Source organism: Prionailurus bengalensis, chromosome D4, assembly GCF_016509475.1.
Source record: "Prionailurus bengalensis isolate Pbe53 chromosome D4, Fcat_Pben_1.1_paternal_pri, whole genome shotgun sequence".
NCBI lineage: Eukaryota > Metazoa > Chordata > Mammalia > Carnivora > Felidae > Prionailurus > Prionailurus bengalensis.
The window spans coordinates 94139141-94155478 of NC_057359.1; the positions used below are offsets into that span (position 1 = coordinate 94139141).

Here is a 16338-nt window from a genome sequence, read left to right on the forward strand (position 1 = left end):
GGGTGGGGACTCACCTTGCTCCTCCACCCCCAAGCACCAGGGCGATGGCATTGCCAGTCAGCACCCGAGCCAGGCGGGAGAAGTCCGAGTGCCGATCTGGGGGCCTCTGGAAGACTCGCTCGTACATCTCCACCTGGGAGAGGGGTCAGCAGACGGGGAGGGCTAGGCCAAGTTCCACACACTGTGACCTGACCGGGGTGGCCTCCTCGACTCCTGACCCAAAGCCCTCTCCAGGACACAGCAGGGTCTGTCTGATACTGATGCTGACAGCACCTTGGTGCCTAGGCGTGCCTGGGAAGAGGACCTCACAGGGCACATGGGTGAGGGGACAGTGTGGGCAGACGGACTACATACCCACGGGTCCAGCAGGAGACCACAGAGCCCCAGGAGAGCTGTACCAAGAGGGATACCAAGCCCAAACCCCAGCTAAGACCCTGCCAGCCACCAGGGTGGAGGGTGCTCCAGGGCACAGGCTCCTGGGCACAGCCGCCACTGTCAGGACACTGTTCACTGAGTCGTGGGGCCAGATAGGCTGTGGAGTGTGGGCAGCCTGTGGGGCCCCAGCCCCGCAAAGCCCCCAGGGCTGAGGAGGCTCCCTCCTCCCCCTTGGCAGGCTCTGGTGACCTCTCCCCCAGCGTCCCGACTCTCCCCCAGGCTCCCTGTGGAGGTATGTGCGTGCCAGCATGTCTCTGTCAGGTTACGTGCCTCCCCTCTGCGACCCCAAAGACGGACACCTGCTGATGGACGGGGGCTGCATCAACAACCTCCCCGGTGCTGCCCCCAAAGATCAACTCAAGCAAACGTAAGCTTACAGAGAAGCAAGCTCCCCTTATCAGCACCCCAGCGACCTCAGACTACAGAGACCCAGAGAGGGAGCGAGAAGGAAATGAGCTTGGCAATCACAAGTCAGGAAGGCTGTGTTCTGGAGGCCAGGAGTTCCCGTCAGTCCAGCCCAGCGCCCAGGCCTCACCAGCTTGGGCAGGCTTCTCCGGGAGAAGACGCGGCGCGGGCAGCACAGGTGCAGGTGGCCGGAGCACCAGCTGCGCATGTTCAGCCACTCCACGGTGCGGGAGGGTGCCGGCCCCTCCTCCCGGTGCAGCAGGACCAGCTGCTTCTGGGCTCGTACGGCCGTGCTCTCCAGCATCCGCTCCAGCTGCAGGAGGGCAGAGCCTGAGGCCTCGGCGGGACAGAGGCCCCACTCTGGACGCCGCCGCACACGGGCAGGAGGGTTGAGGGCAGGGCCTTGGCAGGTGGCACCCTGGTTCTGTGAGCCGGCTCAGCCGTGGTGTGAGCTGCCCTTCGGCTGTCGAAGCTGTGACCCAGGGGTCTGCCCCGCCATATGCCTGATGCATGCTGAGCTAGGTAAGGGTGGCCACAGGGAGCTCTGGGGTGTGCAGGAAGGGAGAGGCCGCCCCCCGTCCGTTTCCCTAACACCTCCTCCGCATGTGCACACACTGTGACCTTCTCAAATGATGTGTCCGCAAACACTCCCTGCATCTCTCCCTGCAGAAGAGGAGCCCGCTTCAGAGATGGGTAATTTTTAGCTGCCCTGGGATCAGAGAGGAAGGAGATGGGGAATGTGTGCTAAGGGAAGGCAAGCCTACACTTCATACCCTTGAAGCTGGAAACAAAGTGGGCTGACGACGTAACTTCACAGCTGAGAACAGATGGTGGGGTACTCACAAATAGGAAACTAAACAGCCACAGAACCCAGTGAAACAATATGGATAAATCTTAAACACCTAAGTGTTGAGGGAAAAAGGACATTTCACAGTGATATAAAATAGGGCACTATTTATATCAGATGTAGATCTGTGAAGCTGTGCTGTATACCTCATAGTAAAACTCAGGACACTCAACTTCACAAGAGGCCACCTGCGGGCCACTTCAGGGCGCCTGCCCTGCTTTGTGCTAAAACCACCACCACAGGTGAAGACAGCAAAACGTTTCAAATCATGAAGAGAAGCTATATGGGTGTCGGCTTTTATTAGGTCTTTTCCTGGGTTCTTGAAATATTTCATTCAAAGGAAAAGACAGAGAAACAGGGCTGTGAGGAGAGCGGCCCCTGACCAGAACCTGGCCCGCCTGCAGCCCTGCCTCCACCACCCCTGCCCTTGCCACCCTGCCCTCCGGCAGCCCCGCCCACAGAGGCCCCACCCCCTGGCAGCCCCAACCGGTTACCTCGCCCACAGCGGGCTCCTGCTCTCCCAGGCCCACGATGAGGATGCAGTCGGCTTGCCGGATGCAGCGCTGGGTCCACGGTGTGAGCGTGCTGTCCGCCTGGTAGAGCACGATGCGATGGATGTCCTCCTGCTGCCCCAGCCAGCTGGACAGCCGGTACTCGTGGATACTGGAAGGCACGGTCATGGTGCGGTGCAGATGCCAGGGCACGTGTGGACACGGGGGGTGTACGGTTGCAGGGGTTGCAGACGCGAGGGACACAAACACCAGGGGACGTGGGGGATGCAGATGCCAGGCTGTATTTGGACCTGCTGCGAGCAAGAAGCTAGGGTCGGCCAGACTGTTTTCCACACAGAGGCTGGTATACCTGTCCAGAGCAGCAGAGCCAAGGCGCTGTTTGATGTTGTCACTGGTCAGCAGTAGGACAGGGCCTGAAAACACACACATAAATTACAGAAAGCTGTCCTGGCAGCCCACCTCCCCACAGATGAGAGCACCCACTCCCTCCCTAGAGGTCCGGTCTTCTTGAGAACAATGAGAAGCCTTTCTTCTTTCAAAGAGGAAGTGCCTGTATCTGGGCGACACTTCTCTCTGTACACAGAGGAGACCCTCTGGACGGCTGAGATCACCCCGTGTAGGAGTAGGTGCTGAGCAGAGGAGCTCAGAGGGCTGTGCCAGCTCAAGAGCTCAGCAGGTGGCAGCGGGGGGCTCTCTGAACCTCACTCTGCAACACTGACATATCTCTGCAACACTGATACTGTGTGTGTGTGTGTGTGTGTGTGTGTGTGTGAGTGTTGGGGGCAGGGGAAGCACAGTTTGTAAAATGCAAGATAATATAATTCCCCAAATCCACATGAGTGAGGTTGGCTGGATTCCAATATGGTGTGGTGGTATATTCACGCATGTGGAGATGCTTCTTTTCACATTTTGTTGTCTCTGAAATCAGCATGCATCTTTCATCTACGATGTCTACGTGGACACAGGTGTCAGGGCCCACCCAACCAGGAGGAACAGCATCAGGGTCCGCAGAAAGGTCACCAGGGGCTCACATGCACTGGGGGCCACAGATGAGCACCCACAACCCAGGGATGGAGAAGACCCAGGAGTCCTGAGGGCTTTCTTCTCATTCCTGTGCTTGTACAAAGCTCTCCAAGAGCAGACAGTTAAAGGTGAGAGCTAAGAAATCACCGCATCGTATTTTAACTGGCAGCATCTGCTCTCCTAGAGGCACCCAAAATAGGGGGTGTGTGTCCTACAATGATGGTGTACCTACTGAGATACGGCTATCTGGTATGAGCCATGGGCACGCATGGACAGCTCGGACTTAAGTGACAGAAACTTGCTGGTGTAGGGAAGCTCCTCCTCTCAGGGGCTTGGGGTGAGGCAGCGGGTCAGGTTGGGGGCCTGCACTCCTGCTACCAGCTCTAGTTGGTCACCTGCACGGGCCGGATGGAGGAGGGGAGACCTCTTGGGGCTGGGCTGCATCATGTGCCTGCAAGGGTGGGCCCTGCTGTGCGCACTGCAGTGACACGTCTTGACCGCCTCCTGGACAGGCAGGACGTGAGGTGACGCGCAGGCTGTGTCTGGCTGCAGGAACACTGGAGAGCCCAGCCCTGAGGCCCTCCAGGGACCCCAGACTGGGCTCTGCCTGCCCACTAGTGCATGTCTCCTTGTGGACTCAGGGGGCTCTGAGGAGACCCTGGCCTCCCACAGCACAGGCTACGGCTACGGCCAGTCAGGAGTGTGGTGACCGACCCTGTCCCTGGGAGGGGTCTGCTTATGGCCAGGCAGTGGGCAGGTCCAGGGAAGGGAGGGGAAACAGGGTGGTTCATCTGCACTTGCGTCTGTGGCTCTGTGGGGCACAGCTGAAGTGGGCATCCAGCCAGACTGCTGCTCCCCCTCTGGCCTGGACAGTCACTGCTGGCCTGGCTGCTGGATAGCCTTCTTCCCAAACACTGGAAGCTGAGGAAATGAAAACCTCCAAGTGCTAGAAGAAAATGGCCATCAGCCTAGAATCTTCCTCCAGAAGAGAAGGCAGCCTACACAAGCCTGGGCACCTGACTTTTGGCAAAGGTGTCAGCACAGCAACGGGCCAAGTTCAGTCTCTCTAAAGGAGGGTTCTGGGTCGCTGAAGACAAAGTGAATCTTGACTTCTATCTTGTATTATAACCCAAAGCAACTCTAAATGGATTGTGAACTGAAAAGGAAAGGTAAAGCCGTGAAGTGTTTAGAAGAACATCTTCATGATTTGGGGGCAGGATGAAATTCCTTCGGTAAAACACAAAAAACAGTAACAATATAAGGAAAAAATTTGGGCGAAGGAAACAATCAGCAAAACCAAAAGGCAACCGACGGAATGGGAAAAGATATTTGTAAATGATATATCAGATAAAGGGTTAGTATCCAAAATCTGTAAAGAACTTATCAAACTCAACACCCAAAAAACAAATAATCCAGTGAAGAAATGGGCAAAAGACATGAATAGTTACTTCTCCAAAGAAGACATCCAGATGGTCAACTGACACATGAAAAAATGCTCAATATCACTCATCATCAGGGAAATTCACATCAAAACCACAAGGAGATACCACCTCACACCTGTCAGAATGGCTCACATTAACAACTCAGGCAACAACAGATGTTGGCGAGGATGCGGAGTAAGAGGCTCTCTTTTGCACTGTTGGTGGCAACGCAAGCTGGTGCAGCCACTCTGGAAAACAGTCTGGAGGTTCCTCAAAAAACTAAGAATAGAACTACCCTATGACCCAGAAATTGCCTTACTAGGTATTTATCCAAGGGATACAGGTGTGCTGTTTCGAAGGGGCACATGCACCCCCATTTTATAGCAGCGCTATCGACAATAGCTAAAGTCTGGAAAGAGCCCACATGTCCATCGATGGATGAATGGATAAAGAAGATGTGGTATATAGATACAATGGAGTATCACTCGGCAATTAAAAAGAATGAAATCCTGCCATTCGCAACTACATGGATGGAACTAGAGAATATTATGCTAAGCAAAATTAGTCAGTTAGAGAAAGACAAATATCATATGACTTCACTCGTATGAGGACTTTAAGATACAAAACAGATGAACATAAGGGAAGGGAAGCAAAAATAATAAACAGGGAGGGGGACAAAACATAAGAGACTCTTAAATAGAGAGAACAAACAGAGGGTTACTGGAGGGGTTGTGGGAGGGGGGGAAGGGCTAAATGGGTAAGGGGCATTAAGGAATCTACTCCTGAAATCACTGTTGCACTATTTAACTAACTTGGATGTAAATTACAAAAATAAATTAAATAACAAATTTTAAAAAAGAAAATTTGGGGGCACCTGGGTGGCTCAGTCGGTTAAGCGTCCAACTTTGGCTCAGGTCATGATCTCACAGCTCGTGGGTTCAAACCTGCTTAGGGCTCTGGGCTGACAGCTGGGAGCCTGGAGCCTGCTTCGGATTCTCTGTCTCTCTCTCTCTCTGCCCCTCCCCTGCTCACACTCTGTCTCTGACTCTCTCTCACACAAATAAATAAACATTGAAAAAAAATTTTTTTAAGAAAAAATGTGGTAAATTGGTCTGCGTTAGAATTAAGAACTTCTGTTTGTCAAAAGACATCATTAAACGAATAAAAAAGCAAGCCACAGACGGGAAAAGATACCTGCAATATTAGCATCCAAAAAAGGAACTGTACTGAGATTACACAAAAAAATACCCATCAACAAGGAAAAGATGGCAACCCAATAAAGATACTGGGTGACTTGATAGGCACTTACAGAAGAGGGTGTCTCCATGGCCAATAAACAAACTTCTCAGTCAGTGGGAAATACAAATTAAAGCCATAACGAGACACCACTGCACACTCACCAAAGGGCACAGAGGCAAGACTAACCACCCAGAAGAACAGACCACACACCTTCCCAGAACATTCTCCAGAACTTTATCCACGGGCGCCTGGCTGGCCCAGTCGGTGGAGTGTGCGACTCTTGATCTCAAGGTTGTGAGTTCGATCCCCACAACGAGCATGGAGCTTACTTAAACAACAATAACAACAAAAAACTCCACAACATTCTCTAGGACAACACTGTATGTGAGGCCACAAAACAAGTCTTAATAAACTTTAAGACTGAATCCTACAAGTATCTTTTCTAGTCACAATGGTATGAAACTAGAAATTAGTAACAGGAGAACCAGAAGATTCACAAATATGTGGAGATTAGAAAACAGTTCTGAACTACCCACAGGTCCAAGAAGAAACTGCAGAAGAGATTAGAAAAATACCCTGGGACCAGTGAAAACACAAACACAACATTCCAAACTCCAGGGGCAGCTCGCCAGGAAAGAAGAGGGGACCCAAAACTATAAATGTACAAATGCACAGATCAAGGACCTAACATTATACCGTGGGAGAGTACCAACTAAACCCAGAGCAGACAGAGGAATGAAATAAGAGATTAGAACAGAGATAAATAAAAAGAATAGAAACACAACAGAGAAAATCAATGCAACCAGAAGTCTTTTTTTTGAGAGAATCAACAAAACTGACAAACCTTTAGCTAGATGAATAAAGGAAAAAAAAAGAGAAAACTCAAATCACTAAAATCAGAAATGACAGCAGGGGGACATTACTGATTTTACAGAAATAAAAAGAAGCAGGGGCTCCCAGCTGGCTTGGTTGGTGGAACGTGCGACTCTTGATCTCCAGGTTGTGTGTTCAAGCCCCACGTTGGGTGTAGAGATTACTCAAAAGTAAAATCTTAAAAAAATAAAAAAACAACTATTAATGGAAAGAAGCTTCCTCAGTATATTAAAGGCCATACATATAAACCTGAGCTGACATCACACCAGTGGCATGAGAAAGCTTTCCCCTAAGACCAGGAACAAGAAAGGGCGACCGCTCTCACCACTTCTACTCAACGTTGTGCTGGAAGTCCCAGCCAGAGCAGTTAGGTGAAAAAAAAGATATCAAAGACATCAAAATTGGAAAAGAACAGGTAACGTTATCGTAGCTCAGAAACAACATGATCTTATATGTAGAACATCCTAACAAGTCCACCCAAAACCGTTACAACTAATAAGAGAAGCAGCAGGACACAAAAACAACACACAAAAGTCAGTTCTCTTCCTATACAGTGACAGAGGTTAAGAAAGAGGTTAAGAAAACAATTCCATTTACAACAGGATCAAAAAGAGTAAAACGCTGGGCACCTGGGTGGCTCGGTTAAGCGTCCAACTTCGGCTCAGGTCACGCTTTCACAGTTCATGAGTTCGAGCCCCACATTGGGCTCTGTGCTGACAGCTCAGAGCCTGGAGCCTGCCTTGGATTCTGTGTGTCCCTCTCTCTCTGCCCTGTCCCCCATTTATCTTCTGTCTCTCAAAATTAAATAAATGTTAAAAAAAAATTTTTAAGTAAAATATTAGGAATAAACTTAAACTTGTACACTGAAAACCACAAAACATTGCTGAAAGAGATTAAAGAATTGACTTACGAACATGGGAACATGTCCTGTTCATGGGTTGGACGAGTGAATATTGTCACAATGCCAGTACCGCCCAGAGTGAACCACAGACCCAGCGCAATCCCTGTCAGAATCCCAACGAGTTTCTCACAGAAATAGAAAAGCGCGTCCTGAAACTCCTACGGATCTCAAGGGACCCTGAACAGCCAAAACAACCCTGCAAAAGAACACAGCTGGAGGCCACCTGCGTGGCTCAGGTGTGTTAAGCATCTGACTTCCGCTCAGATCATGATTTCACGGTTCCTGAGTTTGAGCCCCACATCGAGTGAGTTCAAGCCCCACTTCTCTCTTTCTCTGTCTCTCTGCCCCTCACTCACTTGCACTCTCTCTCTCTCTCTGCCCCTCACTCACTTACGCCCTCTCTTTCTGTCAAAGGAAAAATAAAAAAGGAACAAAGCACACTTCCTGACTTCAAAGCCTACTACAGAGCTACTGTAATCAACACAGCGCGGTGCTGGCGTGAAGACAGAATGGCCCAGAAACGAACCCTCACATGGATAAAATGATTTTCAGGAGGGTGCCAAGACCACTCAATGGAAGAATGGAGTTTTTCAACAAATGATGGTGGGGCAACTGGATATCCATAAGCAAAAAATTAAACCTCTACCTAAACTTCACACCTTTTACAAAAATTAGCTCCAAAACAGATCATAAATTTAAACGTAAAACTTTTGTAAGCCTTTTGGTTTTTTTTTTTAAGTTTATTTATTTATTTTTGAGAGAGAGAGAGAGACAGAGAGCACGAGGGGGATAGAAGCAGAGAGACAGAATCCCAAGCAGGCTCCATACTGTCAGCACAGAGCCAGACACGGGGCTCGAACCCACAGACCATGATATCATGACCCGAGCTGAGATCAAGTCGATGCTTAACTGACTGAGCCACCTAGGTGCCCCAACTTCAAGACTTTTGAAAAGACACAGGAGAGACTCTAGGCCCTAGGGCTAGGTGCAGAATTTTTAGAAATGATACTGAAAACATAGTCCATAAAAGAAAAACACTGATAAACTGGACTTCATCAAAATTGACAGTCCTGCCTGTGAAAGCAGAGAAGGCAGCAGAGGAGGGAGCAGCGCATCTGCAATACCACAGACCCAGCAAAGGACCCATATCTGGAGTACATAAAGAATTCTCAAAACTTAGGGCACCTGGGTGGCTCAGTTGGTTAAGCGTCCTGCTTAGGGCTCAGGTCATGATCTCAGGGTTCCTCAGTTCAAGCCCCATGTTGGGCTCTGTGCTGACAGCTCAGAGCCTGGAGCCCGCTTCAGATTCTGTGTCTCCCTCTCTCTCTGCTCCTCCCCTGCTTACACTATGTCTCTGTCTCTCAAAAATAAATAAACATTCAAAAGAATTCTCAAAACTCAACAGTAAGAAAATAAACAACTCACTCAAAAAGGAGCAAAAGATAAGAAGTTATGAACAGATACTTGAGCAGAGAGGACCCACACATGGTAAGGAAGCATAGGAAGAGACACTGAGGGTCGTGAACCACTAGAGAACCCAAATGGAAACCGTGATGTGCTCTCACTACCCACCCATCAGAGCAGCAGAAATAAAAACCAACGGCAGCTCCCAGGGCTGGCAAGGACGAGGAAGAGCAGCCTTCTAGAAGGGTCAGCAGTTCTTCAGGACTGCACACACATCTATCACACTCACCACATGCCGAGACGTCTTTCCAGAGAAATGGAAACTCACAAGTATACAAAATCCTTGACACAAAAGGTCACAGAGCTTTATTCACAAAACCCCCAAACCAGAAGAAACCCAAATATCCTTCAACAGGTGAAGCAACCAAGTACATTCAGGCTATCTCTCCACAGTGAAAGGGAGCAAACTACTGACAGGTGGCACCATCTGAGCCTAGAGAGCCAGTATCCAAAGGTCATCTGCGTAGGACTCCATTTTTATGATACTCTCAGAATGATGAAACAACAGAAGCTGCCAGAGCAGAGCTGTGGAGGGGCAAGGGGCGGGGGTCTGTACCTGGAAGGGCAGGGGATGGTGTTGGTGAGAGTCTATCTGGAGGGGTGTGGGGGTGTCTGTACCTGGAAGGGCAGCAGGGGGCGGGAGGGGTCTGTACCTGGAGGTGGCAGCAGGAACACATGGGAGCCACAGTGGCACAGAGCACATGCACCCATGCATACACATGTCACAACCAGTGACACCTGAAGGCCCACAGACCCCACAAATGTCTATCTCCTTATCCTGACTGGGTGCGACAGTTACATAACCTGGGGGAATGGTACATGGTCCTCTCTACTATCCGCAACTTCCTCGGAATCTGTAATTATTACAAAATAAAGTTTTTGTTTTTGTTTTTGTTTTTGTTTTTAAGAAAGGGAATAAGCTTTTAGGAAAGCAAGACATCCCTGCTATACAACTTGGAGATGCTCTGTGTGCCCCGGACAATGTGTGCAATGCCAACAGGAGATGAATGGGATTCCCCACATCTGGAGTATTTGTTACGAAACAAAGATCAAGACTGACATGGCAATGAATGCCTTCTGTATTTTAGAATTTTGTCTTCAGAATAAGTTTTAAGTACTTATAGTAGATTCTTCCAACTTTAGTAATCTTTTTTATTTGGTATTTATTTAATGCTTTCTATTATCAAATGTCTACATCAAGTAGAGAACCTTTCTCACGTTGTTTCATGACAGTGATCTAATGCTCACTGCATTTATTCTCATGTCATTCTTTAAAAGACAACCCCGGGGCACCTGGGTGGCTCAGTGGGTTAAGCATCCGACTTTAGCTCAGGTCATGATCTCACAGTTCATGATTTCAAGCCCTGTGTCGGGCTCTGTGGTGACAGCTCAGAACCCACCTCAGATCCTCTGTCCCCCTCTCTCTCTGCGCCCCCGCCCATCCCCGCTTGTGTTTTCAAAAATAAAATTAAAATTAAAAAATAATTAAAAAAAATAAAGACAACCCCTGAAATTTTCAGCATTACCATATCACAGAAAATCGATTTACTATTACTATAGTTACTCACAATTATATGAAAACTTATAAATAAAGTGTTAAGAATACATAACACTTTATGATTTGGGGAGTTCCTAAGAGTTCTCAGGAATTTCAACTCCTTGTTTTTGAATTCTAAAGTTTAACAGCCGTCAGGAATCTGGAAACACTACCCCAAGCTCCCTGACCTCAACTGAGGGCATTTTCCACACTGTCAGCCAGCTCCTGCAGCCACAGAGTCCCCTCCGCACAGGGAGCCCCCAACCATGCTGGAGGAGCAGCTGCAAGGGGCGGGTGACACAGGCTCCCGTGACACAGTGTCTGCCATCGAGACCCTCAGAAAACTCCTGGTGGATGCTCTTCCGCTCCCGTCCTCTCCCGAGCACCCCCTCCCCGCACCCCCCGCCCAAGGCTTAGCGGTGAGGACGACACTAACTGCACTTGCAGAAGGAACCAGAAGGACCAAGAAGTAAGTAGAGGAGGGCTTGAGCAGATCCCAGGTAGCCTCGGGCAGGACTCACCGATGGCACCGAGGGCGTGCTTGAGCTCCAGGGCAAAGGCGGTGAGGGGCACATCCTCCGACACAGGCATGACCGCCACCGTAGAGAGGTTGCTGGCAGGGTTCCCCGAGTCCCACTTGCTGCCTGCAGTGTGTAGCCCAAACTGGTGACCTGCAAAACACAGGGTCGTGAGTAGGCCTGAGGGGCTGGGCGGCTCCCGGGCAGTCTGGAGGTGTGCCTAATTGTTTCTAGATGGCACCAGGGCACGGGGGCCTGGGAGAGAGGAAGGGGCACCGGGGCTTGCTCCAGGCCCGCACAGTCCGAGCTTCTCCTGCCCACCCGAGGACCACCCTACCTCTCCGCTGGAGTACCAGACCACACCGCGAGCACCTTGCGTTTCACACACACAAGCCTCAGGGGAGACTGAGAAGACAGACACAGCACACAGGAGAAAGCATGAGGCCCGGAGTTAAAATGCTCTGCCACGTGAGGCCCACCTCCTGCAGTAAGATCGACTGGGGGCAGGGGTGGGGGAGGGGGAGGGGGTGGACAAGCCAGTGTAGGTAGAACTTCCGGTCCCTGAGGCCACGGACTCTGTCCTCCAGACATGCCTCCCTGGGGCCCCGGCAGCGGCAGGGAAGGAGGCAGCAGATGTGCTGACCCACAAGGTCATTAGTCAGAGGGTCTCTGGAAGTTTATTTCCAACAACAGTCACTACACGGCCAACGGCACCTCCTATTTTCACGGAGGCAGCCAAGGGGGCAGCCTCTCCCTCCCGCCAGCCACATCCCAGGCAGACTCTGGTCTCCCATAGACTGGACACGCCGAGGGCTCTCTTGCTGGCTCCCTGACTGCTTGTTGCCCAGCCAGCTGCCTGCCACGCCCCGACCCCTGACGTGCACAGCCAAGCGTCTGCACAGGCCTCACCAGAGGGCCCAGCTCCTCCAAAACAGAGTCCATTTCTGACTCTGCTCATCTTGCCCCGGGTGAGGAGTGGTGGTTCTTGAGCAGTGGAGTGTGGGTCCTGGCACGGCCTGACCCAGAAGCCAGAGCGAGGGGATGTAGGACAGCAGAGAGAGGGGGCGGCTCAGAGCTAACCTGGGGCAGGGAAACACAAGGGCTGCGAGCTGGTCACTGTTTGCACACAGGGTGGCAGAGAGGCCCCTTTGTGCCAGTTTCCCCGAAGCTTCTCCTCTGGGAAGCCCCCTCCTCTGTGTCTTTCCCAGCAACCTCTGACATCAGCATCCTCTGTCTGAGGCAGAACCAAAGGGGACCCTCTCGCTAGCTTTGCGTGGCCTTCTCTGCCTCTACCCGAGGCACCGGGAGGTCCTGGTTCCGGCTGAAAGGGAGACGAGCAGGATGCCCCACCTGCCTGCCCCAACAGTTACAAGGAGGCTGAGAAAGGTGAAGAGAGCAGGGCCCACTGGCTGGGTCCTGGACCCCTGGGAACCACCTCACCAGCGCCACCAAAGCTGTGGCGCCCCTGCCGCTCCCCACCTCCCCAGCCAGGCAGGGTCCATCCATCCCTCCCAGCCAGGTGCTGCCTCCAGGGATGTTTCCCAGGGCCCCTGGCACTACGCAAACACCTGCCTGGGGCCACACACACAGTGGGCTGGAGCCCTCCAACTCTCCACACCCTGCACTGGCAAGTAGGGGTGCACGCCCACCAGAGCGGGGAAATCACAGAGAGAAGAGGGGTGGAGAAGGAAATCTCTAAAGCTAGCGTGAAGTCCTGGGCTCACCGCCAAGTGGCCTACGCACAGAACCAGCCAGAATCGCACAGCAGAGGCTCTGAGAACAGAATATAGTACAGAACAGCAGCCAGCCTGCCTCCACAGCGGCTCTGGGGAGCACACGAGTAGGGCAGACCGCAGTAACAGCGCAAAGGCCCGGAGAATTAAATTAACATTCAAACTGTCAGGGCCAGGACGTGCTCTGCGAACATAAGCACGCTGACAGTCAGTTATAACAGAAGATTTAAATGAGAACCAGCGCGTCATGACATCACGCCCAAAATACAGGATATAATCCAAAATAACCAGGTTTACCAAAAGCCAGGAAAATCTCACCTGCAACATCAACAGACGAAAGTGACAACATGTCATGGAATTTGGAATTACTTGACAAGGATGATAAAGCGGTGATCACAGCCAGCTACAAACAGCAATCATGACCAGTAACACCGATGCAGAAATATAATGACTGAAACAAAAAACTCTCTGGATGGGCTTAAAAGCAGAATCAGGAAGACAGAGGAAAGAGCCAATGACCTTGAGGAAAGATCACAAGAAACTATTCAATCTGAACACTGGAAGAAGGAAAAAAACCCACCATGCCCAAGAGACCTCTGGGACAATAACAGAAGGTCTAGCATTTGTGTCTGTGGATTTCCGGAAGAGCAGAAAGAGTAAAGAGCTGAAAGAACATTCGAAGAAATAAAGACTGAAAACCTTCCAAGTCTGGTAAAAGATATAAATCTGTAGATTCAAGAAGATGAGCATTTGGTTTCTAAAAATTAAGGACAAAGACAAAGGCTTGAACACAGCCAGAGAGAAAGGATGGTGTAGAGATGTGGGAACAAGTCACGTCTGGGCTTCGCAGCAGAAGCCGTGGCGGCCGGAGGACGGCACAGCCCCCAGGGGCCGTCAGCACGGTGGCACATCCAGCAAACCAGCCTTCAGGATGAAGGTGAAAGAGGGTCTCAAGACGAAGGGAAGCCGCAAGAGTACGCAGCCAGCAGACTTGCCCTGAAAGGACCATCACGAAAGGCACTTCTTCAGACAGAAGGGAAGGGACACCAGGATGAAGACTGACAGAGTGGGAAATATTCTAGATGATTCTCCTCTCGAGCTTCAAGATCATGTTTGACGGCCGAAAGCCAAAGTTACAGCAGCGCGTGAGGGGCTTCAATGTGTGCAGAACAAGGGAGAATGATGGGACCGGAGCGGAGGTGAGGCCCCTGCAGCCCACCCTCAGGGACAGCGTGTTGGTACTAGATGGCCGGACGGGAAGGGGCGGGAACCGCAAGCCCACAGCAACTGCTGAAGGTGTGGTATGAGGTCGCACCCCAGAACCACGACCGATGAATAGGAACGGATTACTCAAAAAGGCTGAAGGAGCTCAAAAGAAGACAGAAGGAGGCATCCAAGTAACAAGACAATGAGAGGGGAGAGCAGAGAACAAATAATAAATGACAGGTATAAATCCTAATGTGAGTAAATGTATTAAAGGCAGACGGTCTATACACAAATAAAAAGAAGCTGTCAGAAGGGGTGACAAACACAGAACCCAACTATGTGCCTCCTACAGGAAACCTGCTTCCCACCTAACTGTACAGGTGCCTGGAGGGGAGACAGACAGACACACGCCTCCTGTGTCCGCCCTGGACCGTGCAGTGGGACCGCATTGGAAATAGGGTCTTGGCAGATGCAGTTGGTGGAGACGAGCTGTGCTGGACTCGGGTGGCCCCGCCCTGCTCTGCTGTCCCCCCCAGCACATTTGTGCACCTCCATCCTTCCACAAGACGCAGGACTGTGCCCAGGTCACTGCACCGGGTGGGGGGCGGGGGGAGGACATAGTCCTGGCACAGGAGACAGAGCTAGGGAGGTGTGGGGTGAGTCAGGGGATTCAAGCGAAGTGGGAAAGGGGAGCTGAGGAGCAGAGGGCCCTGGGGTGGCCGGGTGGGTGCAGGGGTCTGATGAGGGGGCTCTGGCAGAGGGGCTGCAGGCCAAGGGGGCAGCAGGTGGTCCCAAAATAGTGAGGAGGAACCAGTTGCTGTTGAACAGGACAGGGGATCTAGCAAGTATTTAAAAGCGCACATTCTCAGAATTAGAACCAGAACAGAACACATAAGCTGGCAGGAAAAGTCCCAGCATCAGAGAATCGTTTCACCTGCTCAGACAGGCCAGACTCCCTCAAGCACCTGCCCCAGAGCTGGGTTCAGATCCGTGCCATCCAGTGGCCAAAAAACAGGGGAGGCCCCAGGGCTTCCCTACCATGCTGCCTGCTGCCAGTACCCATATCAGCAAACCCCAGCGCCTTCCCCACCAGCTCAGAGCTGCCCCACCCTGGCCACCACACCCCTCCTGCCACCCCTTCTCCCCTCGCTTCCCCCACTCCCTCCAGGCAGGGCTCCAGTGAGGTAGGCAGGGCTCCCAGGAGCCAGGCCCAAGGACATACCAGAAGCAGTTCCCTGTTGGAGGCTGCCCAGAATCTTCTCACCCAAGAGATGAATCAGCCGAGTCACAACCTGGGGGCAGAGAAAGAAAGGAGACCACACATTTAAACCAAGAAGCGAAGCACCTTGGCTCCACATTTTCAAAATCACTACTTCTGTAAACCCCTCTGGGCCGTGGGCTGTGGGTAGTATGGTTGGCTGGCTGGTCACCTGCAGGTAGGACCTAACTCTATAGGGTGCCTTCGTAGAGTCCACTGCAGGCAGCAGGTGTGAGGGGCACATGCCCTGTAACCTGGAGCCTGTCCCAGAGTCTCCTTTTACTTCCGGGGCACGAGAGCACCAGAGAAAGCCACAGCCACCTCCACAGGCAGGCCAGGAAGGGCTTCCATAGAGCCAAGGGCTCACTGTGTGCTCCTGAGCGGGCCAGACCTGGGCAGGACACGGGATGAGTATGACATGACATCCAGGAAGTATTACATGGCTACATTAATGCTAAATGTTATAGACAAAGTATTTAAGGTTGGAATGCCAAGATATTTACAATTTACTCACACATACTTTCATATAAAGTCAGATGTTTTCATTGCTAGGGTTTACACTATGCAGGCGGCCTACCACTGTAGCTCCTAGATGCAGTCCAGGGCCACCGTGTAAAGAGAAGCTGCTGTCAGCTTCAGTAAAACCTAAATTATATCAGAAAGCAAGCTGAAGACACTGATGAGGTCCCTTGGATGCTGCCTGTCTGCTGTCCTCTGCCTCTCCAGGCCTCAGCCTCTGGTTTGCTTTCTGACCATCTACAGCCCTGAGCTCTGGGGCTGCCCCTGGAAGGAGCCGGCTGAGACCTTAGGCTCCAGTAACCAACAGCCCTGGAAAACCAACTCAGAGAGCCTCTCTCACCCCCACGATGATGGAGTCAAAGACTCATGCACGAGGCAAGTGAAACTGTCCACATTTTAAGGCGTGAGACAAAAAACAGTTTGAGCAGTGGTCCAAAAGAGAAGCTA

The 16338-nt window shown here is 51.4% G+C and overlaps 1 protein-coding gene across 1 annotated transcript in view; it reads right to left on the reverse strand.

Moving 5' to 3' along the window:
- Positions 1-16338, reverse strand: part of PNPLA7 (patatin like phospholipase domain containing 7) — a 64176-nt gene that overhangs the window by 13267 nt on the left and 34571 nt on the right. The window contains 6 exon segments of the mRNA XM_043565516.1: positions 15-133; positions 971-1153; positions 2182-2350; positions 2549-2612; positions 11179-11328; positions 15337-15406. Of these exon segments, the coding sequence (XP_043421451.1) occupies positions 15-133; positions 971-1153; positions 2182-2350; positions 2549-2612; positions 11179-11328; positions 15337-15406 (755 nt within the window).